This window comes from Equus asinus, chromosome 9 (assembly GCF_041296235.1).
Source record: "Equus asinus isolate D_3611 breed Donkey chromosome 9, EquAss-T2T_v2, whole genome shotgun sequence".
In the NCBI taxonomy this organism is placed as follows: Eukaryota; Metazoa; Chordata; class Mammalia; order Perissodactyla; family Equidae; genus Equus; species Equus asinus.
Window position 1 is genome coordinate 44,523,418 of NC_091798.1, and position 25,234 is coordinate 44,548,651.

The 25,234-nt window shown below is 39.0% G+C and overlaps 2 protein-coding genes across 5 annotated transcripts in view; one reads left to right on the forward strand and one right to left on the reverse strand.

Moving 5' to 3' along the window:
- Positions 1–4,301: 4,301 nt before the first annotated feature.
- Positions 4,302–19,722, reverse strand: UBE2B (ubiquitin conjugating enzyme E2 B). The gene is made up of 6 exons (XM_014846414.3): positions 18,516–19,722; positions 16,316–16,396; positions 14,762–14,787; positions 10,910–10,999; positions 7,010–7,098; positions 4,302–5,625 (listed from the first exon to the last, which is right to left on the reverse strand). Exons 1-6 carry the CDS (start codon positions 18,557–18,559, stop codon positions 5,497–5,499), a joined length of 459 nt encoding a protein of 152 aa, XP_014701900.1. The 5' UTR covers positions 18,560–19,722; the 3' UTR covers positions 4,302–5,496.
- A 2,124-nt stretch (positions 19,723–21,846) lies between these two features.
- Positions 21,847–25,234, forward strand: part of CDKL3 (cyclin dependent kinase like 3) — a 100,792-nt gene continuing 97,404 nt past the window's right edge. For 3 of the 4 annotated variants that reach the window (XM_014846418.3, XM_044780467.2, XM_044780475.2), the window contains exon 1: positions 22,329–22,649. In XM_014846418.3, the coding sequence (XP_014701904.3) occupies positions 22,461–22,649 (189 nt within the window). In that variant the 5' untranslated portion in view covers positions 22,329–22,460. Of the gene's footprint in view, positions 22,066–22,328; positions 22,650–25,234 lie in introns of those variants that run through there. The other variant, XM_070517367.1, reaches the window with a different exon arrangement.

Here is a 25,234-nt window from a genome sequence, read left to right on the forward strand (position 1 = left end):
TAGATTCTGTCTTCCAGGCTGCTAAGCGCACATTCTGTTTTTCTGGAGGGAGCATGAGGATTCGGTGTTCTAGACTTGAGGAACTGCCTTGCATATACCCCTCGAGAAATCTCATTAAATGATCAGGGATCCAGGTGAATCCCTGAACCACCTGGATCTATGAATCTCGGGTGTGCACAGGCCGTGGGTATGCTCCTTTCTCCATGAACATAGCCTTTGCACTAGCACTGGCTGTGTGGCAGAAGGCTTGCCCTGGAGTCTCACCCTGTAAGCTGACTAGATTCCTTATTACTCTGAGTGTGAATTGTGGGCCCCTGCTGACTGGGAACAGTAGGCTTTGGCCTATCACCTACAGTCCTCACTTCCCCTTAAACCAGCTGTTTTCAGCTTCTCAGGTGGTTAGACAATGACTCATGCTTTCTTCTACTTTTGTGTTTACCAAATTATGACTATGTTCTACTTTTATAACAGAAAAACAGAAAACTGCTAATTAAAAAGTGTCCCCAGAGGACTGAGAGCTGGGACCCTGGAGGTCCTCTGCTGTCCTACTGGCCTCCTGCCCAGGTCTGTGCGTGTACTGCCAGAGGCTGTCTAGAGAGCAGTTCCCAGTGTTTAAGTTCTAATCTTTGGTACTTATATTATTGCTCTTAACAGCCTGATCCCTCAGACCTGGTCTTCAGCGGGTGCTATGGTGACTGTGGTCTGTTCTCAAGCTGCTCTGTGCAAAAGAATACCCAGCCCCGGTCAAGGAACCAACACTTAAGGGTTAACAAAAGCCAGGGAGAGGAACTTTCTCCCTAACAGATGGGTTCATCAGCCTCACCAGCACCAGGCCCCAGTAGTGCCCTTGCTGATCTTTCTGGCTTGCAAAAGATCCCTTGTACCCACCCCTGTGACTGACACTGTCTTCACTCTAAGGGCAACCTTCCAGCTGATGTTCCAGGGTGTCATCATCTGAAACCACAGCCTCATGTGCTCATGCAGGTACAGTCCTATAAGCAAAGCTCACTACCACACAGCAAGATTACTAATCTGTTTCTTCCTTGGAGGTGATATTCCAGGCTTTTAGCTGTAGGTGATGACATGGACTGCAGTCTCTGGAATTTTTCCTGTTCTCTGCCCAGGATAGTTATCAGGCCAAGAAGCTTCCTGTCCCTTGTAGTCTTTGAACTAACACCAACCCAAAAACATCAGTCTCCCAACTCAGTTTTGTAAAAACGACTTTATCCAGAGGCTAGCCAAAGAACTGCAAGCCTCTCTGCATTGACACTTTCCTGTTCAGCAGTGCTACTAGACCAATTCAGCTGGTGGGCTGCAGTGTTCTTGGCAAAAAAGCCTTGTTTGGAAAGGGGGAAGGGAAGAGGGTAACTGTATCCTTTGGGCTTCAGAAAGGAAGCAGTATTAAGAGGTCTGCCTTAAGTGCTCTTACGCTTGCATTTTGGCTGCCTTCAAGTCACCACAGAACTTCTTCCACATTTCAGAAAGAATGACAACTAAATGGTTCAGGTTGATGGAGCCTCAGAAGATTCTTTCAGAGACAGGCTCTGGTCCCCTCTAGACAAGCTCCCAACCCACTGGCACGTTAAGTTCCAGGTAAGACTTTAGATCAGCTAACTTCCCCCCAAAAGACTACAGAAACATCATACTTGTAACCAAGACCATCACCAATGCAAGGACCTCTCTAACCAGCTAAAAGATTAGTTGCTTTCTCTCAGCAGAGTACATTCTCTATATATTATTCTTCCCAAACATATTCCAAAAGTCATTGATGAATAAAAGCACCATGTGACCAAGCTTTAGTGCTCAGTCAATGGCAGAGTTCCTGAAAGCCGGTCCACACAGGCTTCTCCCCCAAGTCTGAATCCTCCATATGCCAGAGAGGAAGCTTGGAGCACTTCCTTCCAAGGTTCTTTATTTCAACCAGCAAGGAGCGAACACTGCTGAGCTGAGAGAGTCATGTACCCAACAAGGTTTGTAATGACACATCTTGTGCATCTTTTTGGCCCAACTGAAGAAAAGCCCTAGCCCATGCTATGAACAAGAAATTTACAAACCTCAAGACATTACTGACAAAACTGTAGTGATGTGGGGAGACATTACTGAAAGAAGAATGGCACACACATTTAACTATGTATTCTTTTTCAAAGGATAGAGAAAAAAATTTGTCATATGCTAGAATAACTGAAGATGATTAGTCTGATCTTTCCCCTTATCTGACAACAGCTCAGTTTTTTCCTAACTAGGTGGGAACTGAAGTGACAAGGAATACCATCTTGGCACAAGGCCCCTGTCCTGAGGACAATTTCATTGTCCTTTAATAGCTTTCCAAATATTGACTTTCTATTTACATATGTAATCCCCACACAACTGAGATTCCTTTGAGACTTTGCATTGCTGAATGCATTAGAAAGGTATTGTAATAAATACCAAGACCTAAAACTTTGATCCCTATCTTTTAAAACTTGAGAGAATTGACAGATCAAAATACCTTATACATAACTCCAAACTGTGCTATGAGCCCCATAGTTCTCTCTTGAGAGTATTAAATGAGTAAGTAGACAAGTACCTTATTTACTGAGCACAAAACAGACTGTTACTAAATAAGGCACTTTTTAATAGATTGCTTTTCCACTACCTTCCACCTACATGAACAAGAATTTTTATATCAGTTCCAGAAGTTATTCATATTCATGGAACTTTTAACTTTTTTCCTGGGGGTATGTGTACAGACTGAAAGTTATTTCCAGGAAGGGAAAAAAATGTGGTAAGTAATAATCCTTTATATCAGAGACCAGAAAGTATTCCTACATCCAGACTTTACTTATTTACATAAAAAAAAAAGGTGGAAAGTGGTGGTCAAGAAAACCTCTTCATTGGATAGATAAGTCTATATATAACTCTAAAGCAACTAAAGTATTTTCACAAATTGGATGAATACTTAAATTCAGTGGAATTTCTAAAACTGAACTCAATCCATTAATCTCTCTTAAGGGTTAGTAAAGTTACTGGCTGAAAGACCAGACTGCCTAGGTTCAAATCCCAGGTCTATCACTTACTAGCTGGTCAACCTTGAGCAAGTCACTTAATCTCTCTATACCTAGTTTCTTTATCTGTAATAGAATAGTACCTACCCTCATAGCATTACTGTGAGTTTGAAATGTGATAATATATGTTAAAGTGCTTAGAATAGTGCCTTGTACAGTGTTGCATGTTAGAAGTAGTGTTACAGAGGAAGTGCATCACAAATGTATTTAAACTTTAACATGAATCCAAAATAAATAAATAATTAACTTAGTTCTATAGCCTCTTGCCATACCATACATTTATAAATTTACCCAGAGTTTGAAAGTAAACATTTTTTTGGTATGACATAACCTTGTAAATCGAGGGTTTACAGCTGCTACTCAACCAAAAAATAGGAATCTGTTCCAAGGCTGAAAAAAAACTGTCCAGAGTGAGAGATGGAATGTTCCTAAGAATTTTCTCCAATGGGAATGTGGACTAGGTATGAGTTTTATACATGTGTTGAATTTAGGAGTTAGAACTCACTGACTCCCTGCCCTTATAACTATCTATCAATACTTGAAATGTTTCAGTTTTAAATAGGGAAAGGAAAAGAGATTAAGGATAAAAATAGATTTTGAAGCAGTATCTAAACAGCATTTAATGAAATATAAGAGAAGACTCTCATAGCTACTGTGTTTTTAAGAGTCAGTCACTGGAGTAAATAAACGTCTATAGAAACTAATTTGTTTTAGAGCTAAATATAAAAGCATCACACATTTAATATGACCAAAAAGTACCTTTAAATAAAGTATCTTTTTTGGGGGCCATAATTCCAGTGAGTGAACTCTTATTTGTCTCACCCCAAAATCTGCCAAGTAATTTTTTGTTTTTTGCTTTGAGGAAGATTAACCCTGGGCTAACATCTGTGCCAATCCTCCTCTATTTCATATGTGGGCTGCTGCCACAGCATGGCTGACGGGTAGTGTAGGTCTGCACCAGGGATCTGAACCCGTGAATCTGGGCCGCCCAAGTGGAGCATGCAAACTTAACCACCAGGCCACTGGGCCGGCCCCCAAGTAATAACTTTTAAAGGGAAATATCAGCACTTATCTTTCCAGTGTTAAACTTTGCTTATTAATAAATAGAAACTGTAGATATGGCTATCCTACAGTCTTCCAACAGAGAAGAAATCAGTCTTCCAATGGAGAAGCTTATTAAACTAGTATGAAAATGACAAGAAACTCCTAGAGTTACTGAAATAACTGTTTTAACTATTAGAAAGACTACACAGGTGGTTCAACAGAATTTACTTGTATATTTTCCATTTTCTATACTATTTGAAGGCATAGGATAGCTTTGTATTAGCTTTCTACAATACTGTATTTTAAATTTATCCAGTAAACTAAGATGCAATACAACTTTTATACAACTTAGGAGATAAAAAAAAATCTCCACAAGAGAAAGCAACTCAGCAGGCCCTAGTATTAAAACATTTTTCCAGAATAAACAGATAGGCAATTGCATTAAAAGGCAGTTTTCAAATATTTAAATTACACCAAGACCCCTTTCAAGTATCTGCCTTGCTCAAAACAATGCAATCATTTCTTATTCATTGTTAATAGTGGGGCATGGATTTTTGGTAAATGTTTATGGTTTTACTTTCTTCATTATAATGAAAGTCTTTTAAGGTGCTATCAAGCAGCAAAGTAAGTTGCATCAGCTCTCTGCTCAAGGTAGAGGTGCCAATTCCTCATGATAGAGGTGCAAATTGTGAATCGCAAAAGGTACAGTTTAACAGTAAGTAGTGCATGAAGAAACAGTAACAAGTAGCCTAAATACAGAGTTGGACAGACTCAAACCAGTTATGTCTATAATTGCTCAACTGTAACTGATAGAGGTACATTCAAATTAAAGTTTGAGATTATAACTGGTGTTTAGAATCAAATTTGAAGAATTTCTTGATAAAATATAAATCTGTTCTTTTGATATTGAAAATGAAGCTATCAATTGATGGAGAGCTAGAGACTTATTAACCCCTCCTACACAGATATGGAAATAAGTGACAAAGTCTCTTGCACTGAAGTTATGTATTTTAACAGCTTTACATGTAATATTCATATATAAAAAACTTTAAGTGCTTTTCTCCAATTTAAAAATCTAAAGAATTCAAAAATAAGGCATTCAATATTTGAAAAAAGTACAGATTTACAAAATGTGTATATTCTGTCATGAAAACTTCACACCAACATTATACACTTGGAAAAAAATACAAACAGGATATATTACAAATTTATGTAAGCAATAACTTAGTTCACACCATGCAATAAAAAGTACATTAATCAAGATACACAAGCTGTTGTAGGTTCTAAACTGAAGGACTTTTTTCTGCAGAATCCTTAAAACCTGTGGCACTTAAAATTTGTTAGCCTTTCTACTGAGAGGTAAATTATACACAACAATGATGAAAAAGATTAACAGACCAGTTGTCTATTATGAATCATTCCAGCTTTGTTCAACAATGGCTGAAACTCTTTTCTCATATTCTCGTTTGTTTTCCTGATAAAGCTGTGCTGCCTGGCTATTGGCTGGACTGTTTGGATTTGGTTCATCCAGCAGAGACTAGAAGGAAAGAGGGGAAAAAAACAGATTTGGAGTTATTTTTTTATATCAACATGGCTCAGATATGGAGCACAGAAATTATACAGAACAACAGAAATTATTCAATGAAGAAATGGCAGAAATTAGTATGTTACATATATTTTGATCTAAATATTTTCAGAAATGGCTTGATAAATACAGTAAGAAGTTTCCTGCTGCTAGAGAACTTAAGCTTCCAAAACAGCTCTCAATTGCCTTAAGACTTCTTTGTTTTTCAAAGAAATTGGAAAAGAACAACATTCTTCAGCATATTGACACATTAACGAGGAAATAAACAGCTTGATTTAGTTAATAAACAATACCTATACATAGATTAGCAACTAACATTTTACGCTTTAAATTCTTTAAACCAAAATTAAACTCTTTATTACTGTGGTTACTTTGCAAATGTCTGACAGTAAGTTGGGTAGTAAATCTCGTTTCCTTTAATCAACAAAACATATACATCTGGCAGGAAGGGAATGGAATAGAAAGGTTGAAAACAATGTTTAAAAGATGACCTGAATAAAAGTGGAAGTGTAATGGAAGAAAGCTTTAAAAAGGTCACAAACCAAAATGTTTCTTCTGCTTCTCTCAAATCCACAAAACTAAAACATGCCTCATTCTACCCCTCCCCAAACTGTCATTCAAGGTCAATTCTGAAAATTCTGCCAGAGTGCTTTAGCACATAGTAACACTACTTTCTTCTTAAAAAATTTTTCCTTCTTCTCCCAAAGCTCCCCCCAGTACATACTTGTGCATTTTAGTTGTGGGTCCTTCTAGTTGTGGCATGTGGGATGCTGCCTGAGCATGGCTTGATGAGCTGTGCTAGGTCCATGCCCAGGATCCAAACTGGCAAAACCCTGGGCTGCCAAAGCACAGCGTGCAAACAAAGCAGAGCACCACTCAGCCACGGGGCTGGCCCCACCACATTCTTTTTTAAAACAGCATTTCCTGGATGGGGCAGCACACTCAATGCTTCTCCACACTCGGCAGTTTCTTGAGGTCCCTATGGTTTTCTAAGCAATTATCTTTCTCTCCCTATAAGAAAATTTTTCATTCTTCTCTACAACCTCTGGCTATGCCTCCTGGGCATGACTAATACTTGACCTTGTGAGAACACTTAACTTACACATGATCAGAAAAATGACTGTGGATTTGATCCAATGTGGTCAGTAACAAAAAGGCAAACTAGCTGTCTGAAAATCATGGGTTTTTTCAGACAAAGCTCTGTCTGAGCTCTGGCATTTGTTAACTGGGTGCTAGGAAGGTTAGTTTGCTGACTTGGTCCTTCAGATTGCTCCTAAAGGAGCTGACTATCCCACAGAATCTTGAAAAATTATGATGCATCCTAACACACACTTACCTGAATTGATGTTAAAATAGAAGATACATCATATGTTGGACTCCATCGATTCTGAAGGATATCTAAACATATGCTACCATCAGCATACACTGCAAAGACAACACTAAAATTGGTTACATATTAACTTTGTCATATCTAACAGTTACAAGAAATCTTTACCACAAAAAGAATGCTTGGCCCAGTCAGAAGTTTTGAACATTAGTCACTAAACCCTTCTATCCCACAGGAAAACCAGTCTTAAAAACTTAGGTCTCTTATTTTGCAACTTTTCATCAGGAAGCTGAGAGTTAAAGTTTTTCAACACATGCCATATGGCAAATCTATTTAAATTCCATATTTCTAAATATTTTTACATAAAACTTAAAAAAAAAGCTTATTTTTAAAGTTTTTTTGCTGAGGAAGATTAGCCCTGAGCTAACATCTGTGCCAATCCTCCCCTGCCTTATATGTGGGTCGCTGCCACAGAATAGCTGACAAGTGCTGTAGGTCCATGCCCAGGATCCAAACCCATGAACCTGGGCCGCTGAAGCAGAGCATGCCAAACTTAACCACTAGACCACTGGGCCCTCCCAAAAAAGCTTATGTTTTGACATAGCAATTCCACACCCAGAAATTACTCTAAAAGAAATAATTATGGATATGCACTTTTATTTACAGGATGTTCACTATAGTACTATTTATAAGAGAGAAAAATTAGAAACTACCTTGTGGTCCATAAAGAGGGGACTGACTAAATAACGGTACATTCATGTAACCATGAGAAATGATACACATCTACCTTATGTTGATTAATGTAGCAAGACATCCACAATGTCTTGCCTTAATAAGTTTCAAACTATTTATATAGGATAATTCTATTTTTGTAAAGAATTACATATAAATATTTTCATTGAAAGTATATGCAGTCACAAAAACATCTGTAAGACTAAATGCCAAAATTTAAGTAGTGGATATCTGTAGGTAGTGGAATTATAAAGGATCTTATTTGCTTTATCTTTTCTTATACTTTATATTTGCTCTTGCAATAAGTATGCATTCTTTTCACAGTCAAAAATAAAAATCAAGTGATTAATATGTTTTACAAGTTTTTAACATTTGGGAGGCTTTTTTTCTCTTTTGAACTGATTATGTGAAAACATAAACAACAAACATAAATTTTTATCCACTTGCAAGACTATGTATCTGTACAATAAATTTCCAAAGGTAGAACTGCTGTGTTGACAAAGGGCAAATGCATTTAAATGTTACAGATACTGCCCAATTGTGGAAAGCTTCATGGATCAAGCCAGATCACTCTACATAAAATCAGGAATAAGTGAGGCTTTTGGGGGGAGAACAAGCAAACCACACTTAAACGCCGTCATTCCTCAGGGTTCTATCCTTGGTCCTCTTCCTTCTTACTTTTTAGACACCCTCTGGGCAATGTTATTCACTCCCATGGCCTCTGTTACTATCCCTGTGCTAGGTACTTCCAATTGTTAGCTTTAGACCAGATTTAACCCTCAGTTTTAAAGCAGCATGGTCAACCGCTTACCATCTATCCCACAGGAACATCAAACTTAGCAAGCCCAAAGCAAAAATCATCACCTCTATAAAACTCATAAAAGTATAAAATGATTTTAAAGCTGTGACCTAGTAACTATTATTGAGAAATAATTCAAAAGTAAAGTAGAAACTAAACATCCATCAACTGATAAATGGATAAACAAAATACAGTATATCCATACAATGGAATATCATTTAGCAATAAAAGGAAATGAGGTACAGATATGTATTAAAACATGGATGAACCCTGAAAACTATGCTAGTTGAAAGAAGTTAGTTACAGGGGCTGGTCCCTTGGCCAAGTGGTTAGAGTTCTAGCGTTCTGCTTCGGTGGGCCAGGGTTTGTGGGCTCGGATCGTGGGTGCGGACCTATTCCACTCATCAGCCATGCTGTGGAGGCATCCCACGTACAGAGTGGGGGAGGACTGGCACAGATGTTGGCTCAAGGCTAATCTTCCTCAAGCAAAAAAAAGGAGGAGGATTGGCAATGGATGTTAGCTCAGGGCAAATCTTCCTCACAAAAAAAAAAAAAGTTAGTTACAAAGGACCACATATATTATTGATTTCATTTATATGAAATGTCCAACAGGCAAATCTATAGAGACAGAAAATAAGTCAGTGGTTGTCTAGGTTGGGGGGTGGGAGGTGGGCTGGGAAAATGAGCAGAGCTGCTGATAGACATGGGACTTTTTGGGAACGGTGATAAAAGGTTCTAAAATTGGGGCTGGCCCCGTGGCCAAGTGGTTAAGTTCTTGCACTCTGCTTCGGCGGCCCAGGGTTTCGTCGGTTCGGATGGCACTGCTCATCGCCATGCTGAGGGGGCATCCCACATGCCACAACTAGAAGGACCCACAACTAAAAATATACAACTATGTACCTGGAGGGCTTTGGGGAGAAAAAGGAAAAAATCTCCAAAACAAAAAAAAGGGTTCTAAAATCGACTATGGTGATGGCTGCACAACTCAGTGAATATACTAAAAGCCACTGAATTATACAATTTAAATGAGTGTATAGTATGGTATGTGAATTGTATTTCAATAAAGATGTTTTAAAAAAAGTAAACCAGAAAGTTCCCTATGAATTCATTAAAGTTGAAAATCCTACACCTGTACAACACATATATCCTCCTGCACATTCTACAGTCCTTCTCACCTTTACACCTTTACAGAGTCCCCTTAGTACAATCTGGGTTGATTCAATTCCAAGTCTAAGCCAGACAAAGCTACAGTGGAATAAATGGTAAGTGACTTGGAAATTTCCTCAAAACAGAAACAGAAAATAAGATTGAACCTGTCTTGGTTTAGAAAAAAAAGAAAAAGGCAGCTAAAAGGAAAAAGCAACTTCACAACAATAAGGCACCACAGGTTAAATCTATTATTGGGAAGTCACCTTGATTCCACATACACAAACACACCTCCCCTCTGAGTAGGGAGCTCTATCTGCCTGTAGCCCACTTCTGTAGTCTGCAGTGCTAGTCAATAGGACCTCTGAAAACGCGCCTCCTGAAAGTGAGTTAACTGACAGGGAAGACCACATTTAAATGAGCAAAGGTTACACAAAGGAGAGCGAGCTTAAATATTTCGGAAAATAAGTCCTTCATATAGTAATTTATATCCAGGCATGTAAATGTAGTAGAAGTAAAGAGCAAGAAGTCAGGGAAGAGCAAATTTAATTACAAAAGAGTCACTCAGCAATCATTTATGGAAAATAGTAATGAAAAACTTCTAAAAGTGAAAATAGGAACAAGAGAGGAAAAAACGGAAAAATGTATTAAAAAAAGCCTTCAAAATATACAAACCTTTGACCCAGATCCTACTTCTAAAAACTTATTCTAAAGAAATATTCATGAGTATTTGAGATCTATTTTCAAGAATCTTCAAAGTGCTGCTTAAAATTGTAAACAACTGAAAATCACTAACAATTGGACACTGATTAAATTAGGTTAATCTCATACAACAGAACATTTTGCAGCCACTGAGAATGAGGCAAAAGAATATTAAATAAGGGAAAAAGGTTCATAGTAAATAAAAAAATTACTTTAGATACAACACCATCTCAATTTTGTATGAGCATTTATTTGTATTTTTTAAAAGCTAAATTTTAAGTGACAAATTCTTTTTGGCATCTTTCACATTTCTACAAATAGACATTAAAATCAGAACTTACTACAACAACTTTACCTCCAATTTGGAACCTTGATAAGATTTCAGACTACAAAAATGTGGCAAATACTGATGTGGAAGCAACAAGTAGAAGTGGGCCCTAATAGTTAGAAGTATAGAGCAAGACCTAAAAGGAAGGAAACAACTCTTTTCTCCCCCTATCATTTGCAAAGTCTAATAAATTGCTACTTACCATTTGGATGAAACATTTTGGATAAAAACCTAACAGTTGGTGGTTTATTTGGATATTCTTCAGAAAATTCTATTACTAGTTTAAAAGTACCTAGATAGAAAACAAACCAAAATAACTGTAAAGACAAGCGTAACTTTTAAATCTCTTCATCAATAAATTCCCAACCCCATACTGGTTTTTTGTGTAACCACACAAAAACTAATGTCAATTTTGGTTTAGCACATAAAACATAGTGAATATACTTCTATTTATGTTAGACTGACAACACACAGCATCGGCAAGCACTTAGGGAACAAACACTTTCATATGCTATTGGTGGGAATGTTGACTGTCATATTTTTGGAAGAGAATTTGGCCCTAGCTATCAAAATTTAAAATGCACATTTGGGGAACTACAGATAGTTTATTACCGCTTAGAAGGGGTGCCAAAGGATTCTGAGAGAGAATGACTACCATATGACAAAGGACTCAGATTAGTGCATGGGCACTGATGTGAAAGGTCTGTTCTGTGCCCATACCAATCCCTTCAATATGCCAAGAATCAGTAAATATTAGTGAAATTGCCTACTGTTGGTTATAGACCAACATACTACATTTTGGTCAGTCTAAATCAGTATTTTATGGTCAACCGAGACACAGGCATTTTTAAAAATTATGCATTTGTACCAAAGTCAATCTGTTTATAGTGTACAAAGAAGTTAAGAACTCTCAACTCCCATTCCAAACCTATTACGCAGAAATAACCACTATTAATGGTTTTGTGTTTGTGTTTCTAGACAACTTCTGTGTTCACTCACTATCCAGAGTCCTTTTATTTTGAGGAAACCCACCTAAAGGTTGGAGAGGTTCTCTAACTACAACCCCTTGGACATACTCAAAAAATTGAGACATTCCTAATCAAGTCAGTAGAAGTTTAAATCATTGCAGATGTCTCTACAAGGTTCTGTCCTTATTTCATCAAAGCAGTTAAAAACACAAAGCAAAATCCTTTCTCAGTCTAAATTCTAAGCTCCCGGCTTCAGTCTACCAAGATTAGAGGTATGTATCTAGTAAAATATTTTATCTTCACTAATCATACAATCTGGTACACAAACTCTACCTCTTTATATTTTTTTTGTTGTTTGGAAATTTGAGATTAGGGAGGCCAAGGATACAAGCAAAATCAAAGATGATATCTATTTCACATTTTTATATATTAACAGATACTACGAAAAGTACAATTAGTGAAGATAGCCTTATACCTAATTATGTATTTTTAAAGTCTACCTTTTAATGTTCTTTAATTACAAAAATATGCAAAGTAAAAATTTTTGCAAATGCAAATATGAACCAGCTATTTTTAAGGCTTTTTTTTTTCCTATTATGGGGTCTCAGGACCCTTTTACACTCTTACTTCCAACGACAGCCAAGTTTCCAATTCTGAATGTGAAGCTGGGAAGAGATGCATGCAATAGCGTACCATTTTATGGTATTTCCACCAAAACTGAAAAAGAATTTCATTTTAAAATATTGGGTCTTTAATGACCAGCTTGCAAAAATTCCCCAAATTTTTAACAATCTGTTCTCATGAATCAGTACAAGCTGCCTCTAGCACACCATTGACTAGAACTATCGCTATCTGTTGTATTAGAAATTATAACTCAGAAAACCTTAAAATATTTATTCATTAATAACTATATACTCATTACCTATTAACCTAAGTAACGTTTAATGAAAAATAACTATACTCCTCCCTAAAGTTAGTGACAAGTATAGCACTGTTTTACATTTTTACAAATCTCTTTAATGACTGGCTTAATAGAAGAGACAGGTGGATTCTCTTAGCTGCTTCTGCAATCAATCTGTTACAATATGCTGTTCTGACTGAGGTACATCAAGAAAACCAGGCCTCATGCAAATATGTAAATGAAAAAGGATGGATTATTTTCATAGCCTTTTCAGATAATCATAGATATTCTTTTTTGATATTACACCAAAGAAATGGCAGGTTTTTAAAGGTTAGCTTCAATGTAGAATCTGAAACTATATAAATAAACTTTTTGCATCAGTTACATTAAAATCTGTTGCACACTGCATATATTTTTTATCTATCCATAATTTTCTAATATTATACATTGGTCATTTGGAAAATATTGGTTCACTGAGCTACGTAAATCTTCTCAATTTCCCATAGTTCATTATATACCACCAAAAAAAGAAATCACAATAGGAAATACCACCTACTGATCTCATCAGAGAAGTCTTACAGTATTGGGAAGCCATCATTTTATCAGTACGTGATAAACATTGTCACTTTCCTTGACCTAATAGCTCACTTAGGTCACTTTTGAGAATATGGCTGCCAAATACTCAAATCTAAATAACCACAGTTTGTCTGTCAGTCATTCTTTCAAGTAAAAATGTCCCATGAAAAAAGCAATAATTCAAGTTGCAACTCAAACAACTGCAGAAGTGCTTTTCCCTCCAGACAATCATCATACTTTAGTATGCAAGAGAAGTGCTTTATTCATATTTCCCAATTCATCACATACAATATTAAAAAGACATATACTCAAAGGTCAGAATTTAATAATATTAATAATTTCTACCTTTTCATCAAGACATTTTTAAAGGAAACTGGCCTCTTTTAAAATGCAAATAATACGGTGAATATTAGTACAGTTTGGTGCCACTGTCTAGGCTTGTGCCAAGATGCTAAACTGTTTAGATCCAGCTTTAGCCACTAGTGCTTTTGTACCATCAGCGTAAATGTTAATACAGTCAAAAAGGCAAATAATGTCTTACTATTAGTATGAAGACAGTTTTGATCACCTGGAACCCTTGAAAGGGTCTCAGGGATCTTAAAGGGTTTAAGACCCCCTTAAAAACCCTCTCGTATATGGTGAAAAAGCTGAAGCCCTTAAGTACTCCTCCCTTCAATTCCTCACCCCCACCTAGATATGTGGTACATAACCCTTTAACACACAAATACACATACTTGCATGTATGTATTTAGTAAAAGTGAAATACTACAACATACATTATTCTGCAACTTTTTTGTATCCTCAGACATGTCCACAACTACCTTATTCTTTAACAGGTACATAATATTCCAGAGTCTAGATATATCATAATTTGCTCAACCATTTATTTCCCTTACTGGACATTCACGTTACCTCTTTAAAAATAGTGCTGCAATCAATATCTCTGTACAAATATCCTTGATGGGTTAATTCTGGAGCCATTTTGATAATTAAAACAAACTTATTTAATAATTTTTAAAAAATCCATGCCGTGGTTAGGGAAAATCTCGGTACCTGGTTAAAATCAACCTGAGAAGCTCAATTATAAATACATATTAGAACTAGCTTCCCATTTTCCTGGCTTTTGGTGAAAATACTTAATTTAAGATGCAAAAGATTATGCAGAATGCTGACTATTTATGGCTGTTAAATGCTAGCTATATATGAAGCTACTGGCAGCTTAGTATGTTTAAGAACAATTTCAGCTCAATACTCTATCAATATAGATAAAGTTAAAAACGCATGATTACCATGCTAGTGTTTACCTCAGGGACATCTTTAGCATGCTACAAGGCCTTCTAAATTTAAACTATTCTCAACACAGACTCTAGCCTCTAAGCTTACAGTTCTACAGCCAAATATCAAAGTAACAGAGGGCACTGGCAAGGGAAGTGATTAAGCTGATGTGGGAAGAAAGTCCTCTGTAAACTACAAATTCTCAGTGGCATTATTTAGTTTTAATTTGACTTATTCACAATAGAAAACAGCTTTAAGTAGATACATTGGTGTTACAATTTCCTACTTAAAAGCAGTCTCTTAATACTGTAAAAACAAAATGAAAATCACTTACCATCTTCAAAGGGTGTCCCTTCTGGTCTGAAAACAAGAAGATTTCTGATTAAAAGAAGTTTTTCATTCTGCTTTTCCCTGATTTTCAAGAGTGGAAAGGATAAACTCAAACAGAGAAAGAGGGGCTCATTCTAATGATGTGTGGAGTTTTTAAGATATTGTTAGTTTAATATCATCTTAGCCCTGGATTTTATAGATGTAGGCAATAAAGGGAACTTTCATTTTCTAAGTTTTCCTTTTAGGGTGGTTTCACAAAAAAACCTGTCATAATTTTAGCACAAAAAGAATTCAATTCAGTTCATAATTACCAACCAGTCATTTTGTAAATATGTTTACTCTTAAAAACTCATATTTTCAATTTATATCAATAAGATGGAAATCAATATCCTTTAGTTTAAGATAATCATGACATCAAACTGAAGTGTCCTGCTTTTCAACAGAGCAGTATCTCTTGTTCAAATTGGCTGGACTTAACTAATGTCACCAAGAAAGCCAGTTTCTTTTGCGCGAATCTTTTCCTTGCCTCCATATTCCAATTTCATCTTTCCTAAGCAGCAGCTTGAAGTTTAATTACTTGCAAGGCACATTCAAGATCTCAAAGAAGCACTCTAACAGTTTGAATCTAACATGATTGCTTTACTTTTAGAAGGGTGAAAACAATGCTCGTTTTTCTGAGTCTTTAATATAGATGTTTATTAACCGATTCAGTGGCAACTCAAAATTCTATTAAGGAAAATATTCCTTTAAAGTTTTAGTGCAAAAACTAGTTTTAAAAGAGTGAAAGAGGGGCTGGCCCCGTGGCCGAGTGGTTAAGTTCTCGTGCTCTGCTGCAGGCAGCCCAGTGTTTCGTTGGTTCGAATCCTGGGCGCGGACATGGCACTGCTCGTCAGACCACGCTGAGGCAGCATCCCACATGCCACAACTAGAAGAACCCACAACGAAGAATACACAACTATGTACCGGGGGGCTTTGGGGAGAAAAAGGAAAAAATAAAATCTTTAAAAAAAAAAAAGAGTGAAAGAAAAAAAGATCAAGTCCAGGGAAACCAAAGAAAAGACATAAGGAAATTTTGAATTAACAAGTATACATACAATATATTTAACATGTAAAACACAGCTGCTTCTCAAAAGGCTTCATTCAGTTATTTCATGCTGGGCTGTGAAACATTTTTATTTAAATTCTTGCCACAGTGCAAGTTTTCAGTATTTCTGGTTCCTAGCCTTTTTACAGCTCCAACAGAATGCAAGCAAAAACATCTGCTTGGTACATTTTGTACAAAATAATCTATCGTTTCTCCTTTAGTTTCAAATGGTATTTTTATCAAGTAAAACCCAAAGTGATTATAAAATCATACACAATTACATCAAAACGCAAATAAATTAAAAAAAAATTTTTTTGTAACTGCCAAAACACTTACCAGAATGTTTTTTTCTAACTTATCCTTGACGTTTCTGTAAGATCCCTAATTCCACCTCAGCCTCTTTTCCTAATTGTTATACATCCACTTTTCTTGAAGAATCACCACACCTATCACTTGTTTTATCTTTCAACTCACCCAAATATAACTGCATTCCACTGCATGATGTTGTTTTCAGACGGTGCGCCACTGACACCGACAGGTGGGTCCTCTTGCAATCTAGAAATCCAGAGTAGTAATTTTAAAAGTTGAACATTAAGGCCACAAAGGCAGCCAAAAAGAACACCTACGGACTCTATACTATCTACTTTGAGAGAGAAACTAAATCCACTTTCTTGTTCTTGTGCTGAGCTGGAACAAACCAAATGCCTTATTTAGAAAAAAAATCGACCAGGTATATACTTATTAAATACCTCTCCAAATTATCTAAAATTGCAACAGGCTTGAGAATCATCCCTCTTCAAATAGCACTGAGTTTAAGATATGTCTTCAAGAACTGATGTATATAGACTGCCCTCAACAAAAAAAAACCCCTCAAGGTGCAAAAATATTTTTACAGAACAATCAACTGTACTGCTGTAATCAGCAAAGATTGTGAGAGTCCTGACCACAGCTACTTGTACAACATGGCCACCAGAAACAACACCCCAGAACAAAAAAACTCTCAGTATAAATACTAAACGACTGAAAACACTTATATTCAATTTAATTAAGGAAACTAGTTTTAGGCAGGAGAGTGACTTTACCCCACCAGCCTCAATTAGCAATGGCTTTTCAAGTAATCAAAGCTTCAGTTAGGTTTTCCATTAGCCCCTATTGTAAAGGCTCTACACTAACACTAAATTTACCTTTGCGATCAGAAGACAATACAAAGCTACCTTCAGACATTTGCCACAGTCAAATTCTTGTAACCCGAAGACCCTTGGAAAACTACCAGAGGTGCCATGTGTCCAACTCAGAATTAAACAGAGAAACCAAGTAAGAAACCAGGGTAAAAACAGACACAAACTGGATGTTTTAGTAGTTGAATTTCACTCATGGAAGCTGATCTGAAGTCTACTGATTTTAAGCTTTAGAACACGAGGTTTGCACCAAAAACCCATCTCCTTTAAAAGACTGTCATCTCAGGGAAAAATAAACACTACATTTTACATAGGGATATACACGTAGTGACTATCATGAAATCAGTCCACATAAAAATTGTTCTTGTAGTCAACCTCAACCAGATTAGGCCACGACGAACAGAGCCTTAAAGGAATCATGCTGCCTGATGCCCACCAAAGGCAAACGGCTAAGAGAAGTTACAAATATATTTAACGATAAATCGGCCAAAGCCCAAAACAGTGGCTTCCAAACGCCTCACCTTCGGCTTTATAATGGCGAAGTTGAGAGGTTACTTCCTGAGCGGCTGATAGTAAGTTTTTACACCAGACATTTTGTCTCAATCAGGGCAGATCTCCCCAGAAACACACTTAAAATGTGCAAAGGATAGCACTGCTAAGTTTTCTCACTTTCTTCCGTACTTCCAAGTATTCAATCAAGGGTAAACAACCTAAAAAAACTCACTTCCTCCTCACTAACCCCACCACCTCCTAACAAAACCCTGTTTTACAAAAGCAGGCCCAGGGAGTATCAGTTAGCGCCGGTCTCAAGGAAGGCATTTTTCCAGACCGTGGAGGCTATAGTTAGGGCTTTATACAGCAGGCCACCGAGCTAAATTCCAGAAGGTACTGGCAGCCGGGTTGCCAGCCTGAGGCCCAGGTCTCCAAGCCAGTTCTCAAGGTCCTTTCCGGCGGGCGGGGGAGAGTCGGGTTTCGGAGGATGGGTTAACCACCTCCGGACCTAGCGCTGCAGACCCCACCCTCACTGCAGCGGGGGGCGGGGGGGTCGTCCCAATCCTGCCCCTCAGAAGAGACCGCAAAGCCATCGAACAAAGCTGACTGGTGCGGCAAGCGGGCAAAACGCTTCTGCAAGAACTCGCTCCTACGGGACCGGGAGGGGGCACCGCAGGCGCACAGGCGGGGGATGAGGTTTGCGCTCTAGGGCGAGACGTCGAGCAGCTGGTCCAAATGAGCAGCAGGGAATCCTAGGACAGCCCAAAACCACCTTTGTACTTTCGGGGGGGCGGGGGAAATGGGGTCTCGAAATTTTTTACGTCGAAAGAGTGACCAAGTAAGGATGAGGGAGTGCGGCCAGGGGCCAGGACTGGGCTTCCGTCCATCCCGCTGGGCCCACAGCCGGCGCTCTTAGGGTCAAGGGACGGTGTCCCGGATCCCCGCCCTGCTGTCCCGCAGCTTTGGGGAGGAGCCGTCATCCAGGCGAAGAAGAGGGCCCTTACCGCTTGAAATCCCGCATGAGCCTCCTCCGGGCCGGGGTCGACATGCTCCGTAGCTGCCCCGCGGTCAGTCTGAAAGAAAAGAGTCCCGCGCAGCCCCCCCACCCCCCGGCGCGGCGGCCGAATCACTGTGGGTCACCGCCGCCGCCGAGGTTGCACAAACAACCCTGCAATGACGTCTCCCTCCGCCGCCTCCAGATCCCTCCGCCCTCCGCCGGTACCACAGAGTGAGGGGTGGAGGAAGAGGGGGTGGGCCGTATGAGAGCTCGTTATGGGAGCCTTTCAGCAGGACCCTATTCATATTGTCTTCCTGAACTAATCAACAAATTAGTGTTCTCCGTGATCAGACTGGAGATTGTGGATTAAGAGACAGCGAAACCGAAATACCACTCTGTCTCTCCCCCTTTCAGTAGTTTAGGCTCGACCGGGTGGAGAGAGAGGGACACATCCGGGGCCAGAGATTTCAGCGAAAGGAGGTGGGATGACGTAAGATCACGTGACCGACGGCGACGTTGTCAACAATCCACCCCTGAGGGGGAGGGGACGAAGTATCTAGAACCACGTGTCCCTATGACGCCATTAGAACGGATCACGTGAGAGCGTCGCTTGGGTCTGAGTCTCAGCCAGGTCTATGAAATGGGCAGTTAATTTTACTGGGCTGAGGGTGGGGATAAATCTTTATTAGTTTTCCCTCCAGTTTGTCCCATGAACATGGACGGCAATTGAAGAGGTGTGGCGGAAGCAAAAGCTTGTTTTGCTTGTCTTTAAAAGGAGCCCCAAATAATTTGGATTTAAAATCCTCTGATTGGTTCAATGGCTTATCAACCCTGGTACGTGGGAAAGGTAGCAGGAAGGGACCTCAACTTTTTCTAAGTGCAGTATTGAATGCTGAGGCCCACACAAAGTAAAATCTGAAATTCTTCCTTAGGGCCACCAAATAACCTGTATGTGCATTACCCTGGGGTTTCCAGGGTTGGAAATTCTGGGCAAAGATAGAACAACAGTGTACAAATTGTCCAAGGTTTGTTCACAATCCCTACTGATTCACGGAATTTTGTTTTTCCTTTATGGGTCTGCTCTCATTTGACGGTTTGTGGAACAGGTCATGGATTTGGCTAGGATGATGTATCGCTGTATTTATCAAGAAATGTCGGGATGAGATCTCAAGAGAGCAAGTGGATGGGTGGGTGGTTGTCAAAGAAACCTAAAAATGCGATTCAAATCTGTGGGGGAGATCAGGCAGACGGGTAGAGTTTATTTATCTAGCCTGGATAACTCATTTCAGGATTTCTACACTAGTAAGTAAGGTGCAAATGGGCATGAAATGCTCCCCACCAGGGGTCTCAGAGGTATTGACCCCTGGGGATTCTGACATTTCCTTCCCTCTGTTGCCTCCAATTCCTGGCTTCAGGTCTTGGTTGGTCAGTAGGACTCTGAGCTCTTTCATATCCCTTTGGGTAATTCTTCAGCCCAAGGTCGAATAGGAGGATGAAATAAGGACCTTAGCATTGCCCCAAGTTGCCCATAGTCCCATGGAACCAGAAAGGGCTAACTTTCCTCACACCTCCATTTCTTCAAACCCTGAGTTCTGTCTCTTGCTTTTAGTAGCTGCCTTGGTGATCAAGTTAGGCCTAACTCTTGATAAGTCTTGCTCTGCATTCACAAATGTGATTCTCTAAGGCAAAAGCTGAATGTTATTTTTTTGCCTTCCCGCCGTAGAAATCCTAATCCTCCCCATAGCTAAGGATGAAGACACACCAGTAGGGGTTACATGCAGTGAAATCCTAAAGAGAAACTTTTTTTCTTTAAATCTCTGTTATGTCATTTGACTAGCAATTTATACTTGTTTTGGAAACCCACAGTTTATGGTTTTCCAAAATGAAGTAACACTTTCAACAAAATCAGTGAAGGTGTTTCATTAAAGTCTTAGAGCAGTGTATAAGCAGAAATCATTGACTGTCCAGGTTAGCAGCCCTGCCGTAACCTATTTGTAGAAAGAATAGTTTTAAAGCTATAATTTTATACTCTAGTGATGCTGTAGCTCTGGATTGTGAGCTCACTGATGGCAGAGGCTGATTCATGCTTTGTCTCTTGCAAACATTTAGCCCACAAAAAATAATTAGTATGCTTATAGCAAGTCTGGGCCCACTATAAGATTTACCACGACATTCTTATTCACAGAAAGTATTTTGTAAGATGGTTGAATAACTTTTCAAAAGAAATGGCAATTTGGAATATTTTAGTGGTGATAAAAACCATGACCACCTCTCCTTTCTCTCCCAGTTCTTTCTCAGTATAAACCTTAGCAGCATAGAAACACTTGGGAAGCTTTTAAAATACCAATTCCTTTACCCTACCTCATTTAAATTAGGATCTTTGAAGGTGGGGCCTTTTTAAAAGTTCTCCAGGTGTGATCTTAATGTGAATGGTGGGGTGTGACCAACTGGACTAGAATTTATTGGATAATAATGATGCTTTCTCTTATTTAGGGGAATGAGAGTGAGATTTGGCCTTTTACATTTAACTTATTTTATAGGAAAGAGAAATGAAACCCCTAAGAAAGACAGCACTCTTGGGCACTTGCTCCATTGATATCCTTGTTATTCATTAGAGGCTGTCAGCCAGCAGAACCCCATGTCTAGTTCTTATGCAATTAGGTAACGGCCTTTTTTCTTTTTTTGGCCTTCTATGCCCTTGTATGTCAATCCGTGTGGTAGAACCCTTTGAATTATTTGCTTTCCCAAAGAGGGAGTTTTAGAGTTTTGACAGGTAATAAGGGAGTTTTTAAAAAGAAGGATTACCATAAATTTGAAAAAATTTAAAAGGACATAGCTCGTATTCAAGGAATGTTCTTGATTTAAGAACCATCTTCTCCCCGTTTTAAGGATGAATGTCGAAAGCTGAGGTCGAACTCTATGGTCTATGGAATATTAACATAACTAGGTAGCTTAGAAAACTATAATTACACAAGACTTCCTCGGAAATCTCTTTTTTACAACTCTGCTTAATGACACCAGCCGTCCTTTTGGGATTTCCCCCTCCCCCCTCCCCAAGCGGCAGGTGTTCTCTGGCCTGGAAGCGTCCGCGACGCAGCTGGGACAAGCCGCTGCTCGGTTCCCCTACCCTAGAGAATAAGCAGTCACTCACGTTGCCGTCAAAACGCGGATCCTCCCCTATCTCGGCTCAAGGCCAACCTTGTGAGGAGGCCTTAAGTTGATCGACAGCGCCCCGTACTCCTCCCCCCCCCCCCCATGCCAGTTTCCCCCTAGCGCCCGCCGGGAACTCATTGTCGCAGCTTCTCATTTTCCCTTCCGGGTCGCCCGGCCGCGTCCATGTTCCGGTCTTGCGCTCTAGGCCCCAAGCGCAAGGCCCGCGGCCCCGTTGCCATGGTAGCGGGCTGCCGGCCGATAGCCGGGACCACGGGCTAAATAGGATCTGCGTCCTGTTACCGGACTGGGACTGCGCGGAGCCGGGCCGCAGTGACTACAGCATGGGCTGAGGCGGCGGCGTCTGCCTAGACGAGGCCGACTGCGGGGCAAGGGGCGCGCCACTGGTCCGGGACACTAAGACGTCTGGTTTGAGGAGGGGGGGACCGAGGTTTTCTTTGGTCCTGGGGCGTGGTCTGTGGGCAACCGCAGCATTGCGGGAACAGCATATTTGATGGGGACGTGACGGGAAGTGTGGGGACCCCACCCGTGAAGGATTGGTGACATGTAGTGAGGGAATCGTAAATCTTAGTGGTGATGGAATGACCGAGACAGCAGGGGGCTCCCCAAGTTTTGGTGCGGGCTGGACTCCACAAGAATTCCCAAAGACAATCAGGGTCTGTGAAAAGATTCCTATTTTTTCTATGTGTCTATATTTTAAAGAAGGAATTTATTGTGGAAATGCATTATCCAGCTTGAATAAATAAGAGTATAAAATTTAACATTTTCTTTCTTTATTTCTATGAAGAAGAAGCCGGGCTTGAAAATGGAGATGTATGAAAGCCTTGGAAAAGTGGGAGAGGGAAGTTATGGAACAGTTATGAAGTGTAAACATAAGGAAACTGGGCAGATAGTGGCCATTAAGATATTTTATGAGAAACCGGAAAAATCTGTCAACAAAATTGCAACAAGAGAAATAAAGTTTCTGAAGGTTTGCTTCTTTTGCCTTAATTGCTCTCTGTAAGTCAAAAGAGAAATTGTTATGGAATAAAAGAATTACATAGGGAATATTTCAGTTAACACATGTATTAAGGCGTGTAATTGAAAAACAAATGTGATATTCTACCTTACTGTCTACGTTTTGTAATTTTATAGTGAATAGAAGATATATGTGCTTATGGATAATGTAACAAGAGCTATGCTAAATACTGCAAAATAATTATTCAGAAATACCCACCTACGTATAATACTTAATATAAATGTCTGCTTTCTGCAAGGCATTATGCCCAATGCTGAGACTGTAATGGGGTAAAACACAGTACTTGCTCTTCATGACATTTATTATTTAATCAGAAAGACAGGAGGGCATATAAAAATAATAATGAAAAGTGGCTCATAATCAATGCCAAGTGATTAACACAAAGTCCTGTTGGGTAGGGAAGGTTTCTTGGAGGAAATGGGACATGAATTTGGCCTTAAAGGATGTGTAGAATTTAGATAAGAGGGAAAAACTGTTGTGTTCTAGGTTAGGGGAACAGCATAAGCTCAGAGAGGCTAAAGCAGGACAAAGGACAGAGCAGAGACATTTGCCTGTAGAGTTTCTTTTCTTTTCTTTTTTTTTTGAGGAAGATTAGCCCTGAGCTAACATCTGCCACCAACGTTCCTCTTTTTGCTGAGGAAGACTGGCCCTGAGCTAACATCTATGCCTATCTTCCTCTATTTTATGTGGGACGCCTGCCACAGCATGGCTTGACCAGTGGTGCGTAGGTCCACACCCAGGATCCAAACCAGTAAACCCCGGGCTGCCAAAGTGAAACGTGCAAACTTAACCGCTGCACCACTGCCAGCCCTGCCTGTAGAGTTTCCTATACAGAAATAGAAAGAAGTCTGATTAGAGGAGTAAATTGTAGCTAGGTTTTAAAGTCTTGTCTTTTAGGCTAAGGAGTCAAAACTTGATTTTGTAAAGGGTGGAAGGTTTTGAATTCAGAGTGCAGAAACTCTATAAATATTAATCTGGCTCTATTTTTTAGAATAGATTGGAGGACTGAGAGAATAAAAAGATGTCTGTTATGAGTTTAATTCAAGAATCCTGGTAAATGTCATGAGGGCCCTTGCTGGAATGCAGCAATTTGAATGGAAAATAAGGTTAGAACATAATGTATTGCAAAACAAGACATGAAAGAGTGTAGAAAGAAATAGAAAGGGAGGAATCAAAGGGATCTTTGAGGTTCAGAGACTGCTCTCATTGATGGAAACATGAGAGACCCAAAAGAGACGTGGTTTGGGAACCAGTTCAGTTTTAGAAATGTTGAACTTGAGGTGACAGGAGTACAGTTAAGTAAAGATGACCAGTAGGCTTTTAGAGATGGGGAACAATATCAGGAGAGATAGAATTTTGAGAAGGTATGACAGGTCAACCCAGGGGAAAGAACTCACAAGTGTGAAGAAAAGAGTGTTAACATTCCTTGAGGATTGGGTACAAAACAAGTGATTTAAAAAATACTTAAGTACCTATATGTCTTTTATTGGAATTTATCTAGATGCGTTAAGGTTTATGACTTTGACAGGGTAGTCTAGATGTTTTATGTGGTGAAGAAAGATACTCTTCTTGTTCATTTTTATCTGATACAAAAGTAATATTCTTTCTTTATAAGTCTATATTAGACATGATGGATCAATCTGCTTTCTAAATAGAGGAAGTAGTAGGCATCTGTGGATTGTTGGAAATACTCTGTATCTACACAAAAGGAAAGTTGAAGGCAGTAAAGATGTTATGATTTTGTGAGAGATACCAGTCCTTATTCTGATCACCTAAAACATAATAATACTGTAAGGCAACTGTTGTGCACCGTAAGTGAAAATCTGATTAGAAGGAGACCTTTTCCCAGGCACTATCTTTTGCATTTTCTTCAACTATGTTGTGTTTAAGCTGATTATTTTTTTCTACATAATCATTTTGTAAAAATAAGCAATATGTGGCAAGAACACAGAAATGAATTTGAAAATGTACTTTACTATTACAACTATTATGCAGACTATTTTGAGACACCTTAACTATTTATTCTCATTGATTTATTTCTTATAGTATTTTTAGTTTGATCTAATCTGATTTCACAAGAGGCATTTCTTGGATTAGTTGATTCTTAGTCTAAAAAGATTGCCATAATGACTTGATTTGAACTAAATTTTTATCTGGTAGAATTTCATTAAATAAATTACAGTTAGAGTAATTAGTGAGAATATCTGTATAAAAATTGTCTAGTAATGAAGGAAAACAAAAGTAAACAACTTGAAAAGGAGTAATGAAGCATTTCTAGGGATTTCATGGTTTATCTGAGGAAGTACCTGGTTCCTTGCCCCTGCGTGGATCTTCCCTAATGCTTAGTAACTAATATAACTCTTCTCTGCTTTTGCCTTTAAAATAAAGATTGAACAGGAAACCAGTAATTTTCCTTAGTTGAAGGATTAATCTTGTAGTTTCCAAAAGCAATCAGTTCTTTGTACTACTGCCAGCATGTTGTCACTGCAGCACTCTGGCATCTTGCCAACCAGGGAAATTGGGAGCAAAAATAGGAA

Excerpts from the sequence above, each read along its gene's own strand:
- UBE2B (XM_014846414.3), bottom strand. The coding sequence starts at position 18,559 with ATGTCGACCCCGGCCCGGAGGAGGCTCATGCGGGATTTCAAGCG. Across the intron at positions 14,788-16,315 it reads TGGAATGCAGTTATATTTGG|ACCAGAAGGGACACCCTTTG; the intron begins GTGAGTTGAAAG and ends TCTTGTTTTCAG. Across the intron at positions 7,099-10,909 it reads CAAAATGTTTCATCCAAATG|TGTATGCTGATGGTAGCATA; the intron begins GTAAGTAGCAAT and ends TTGTCTTTGCAG.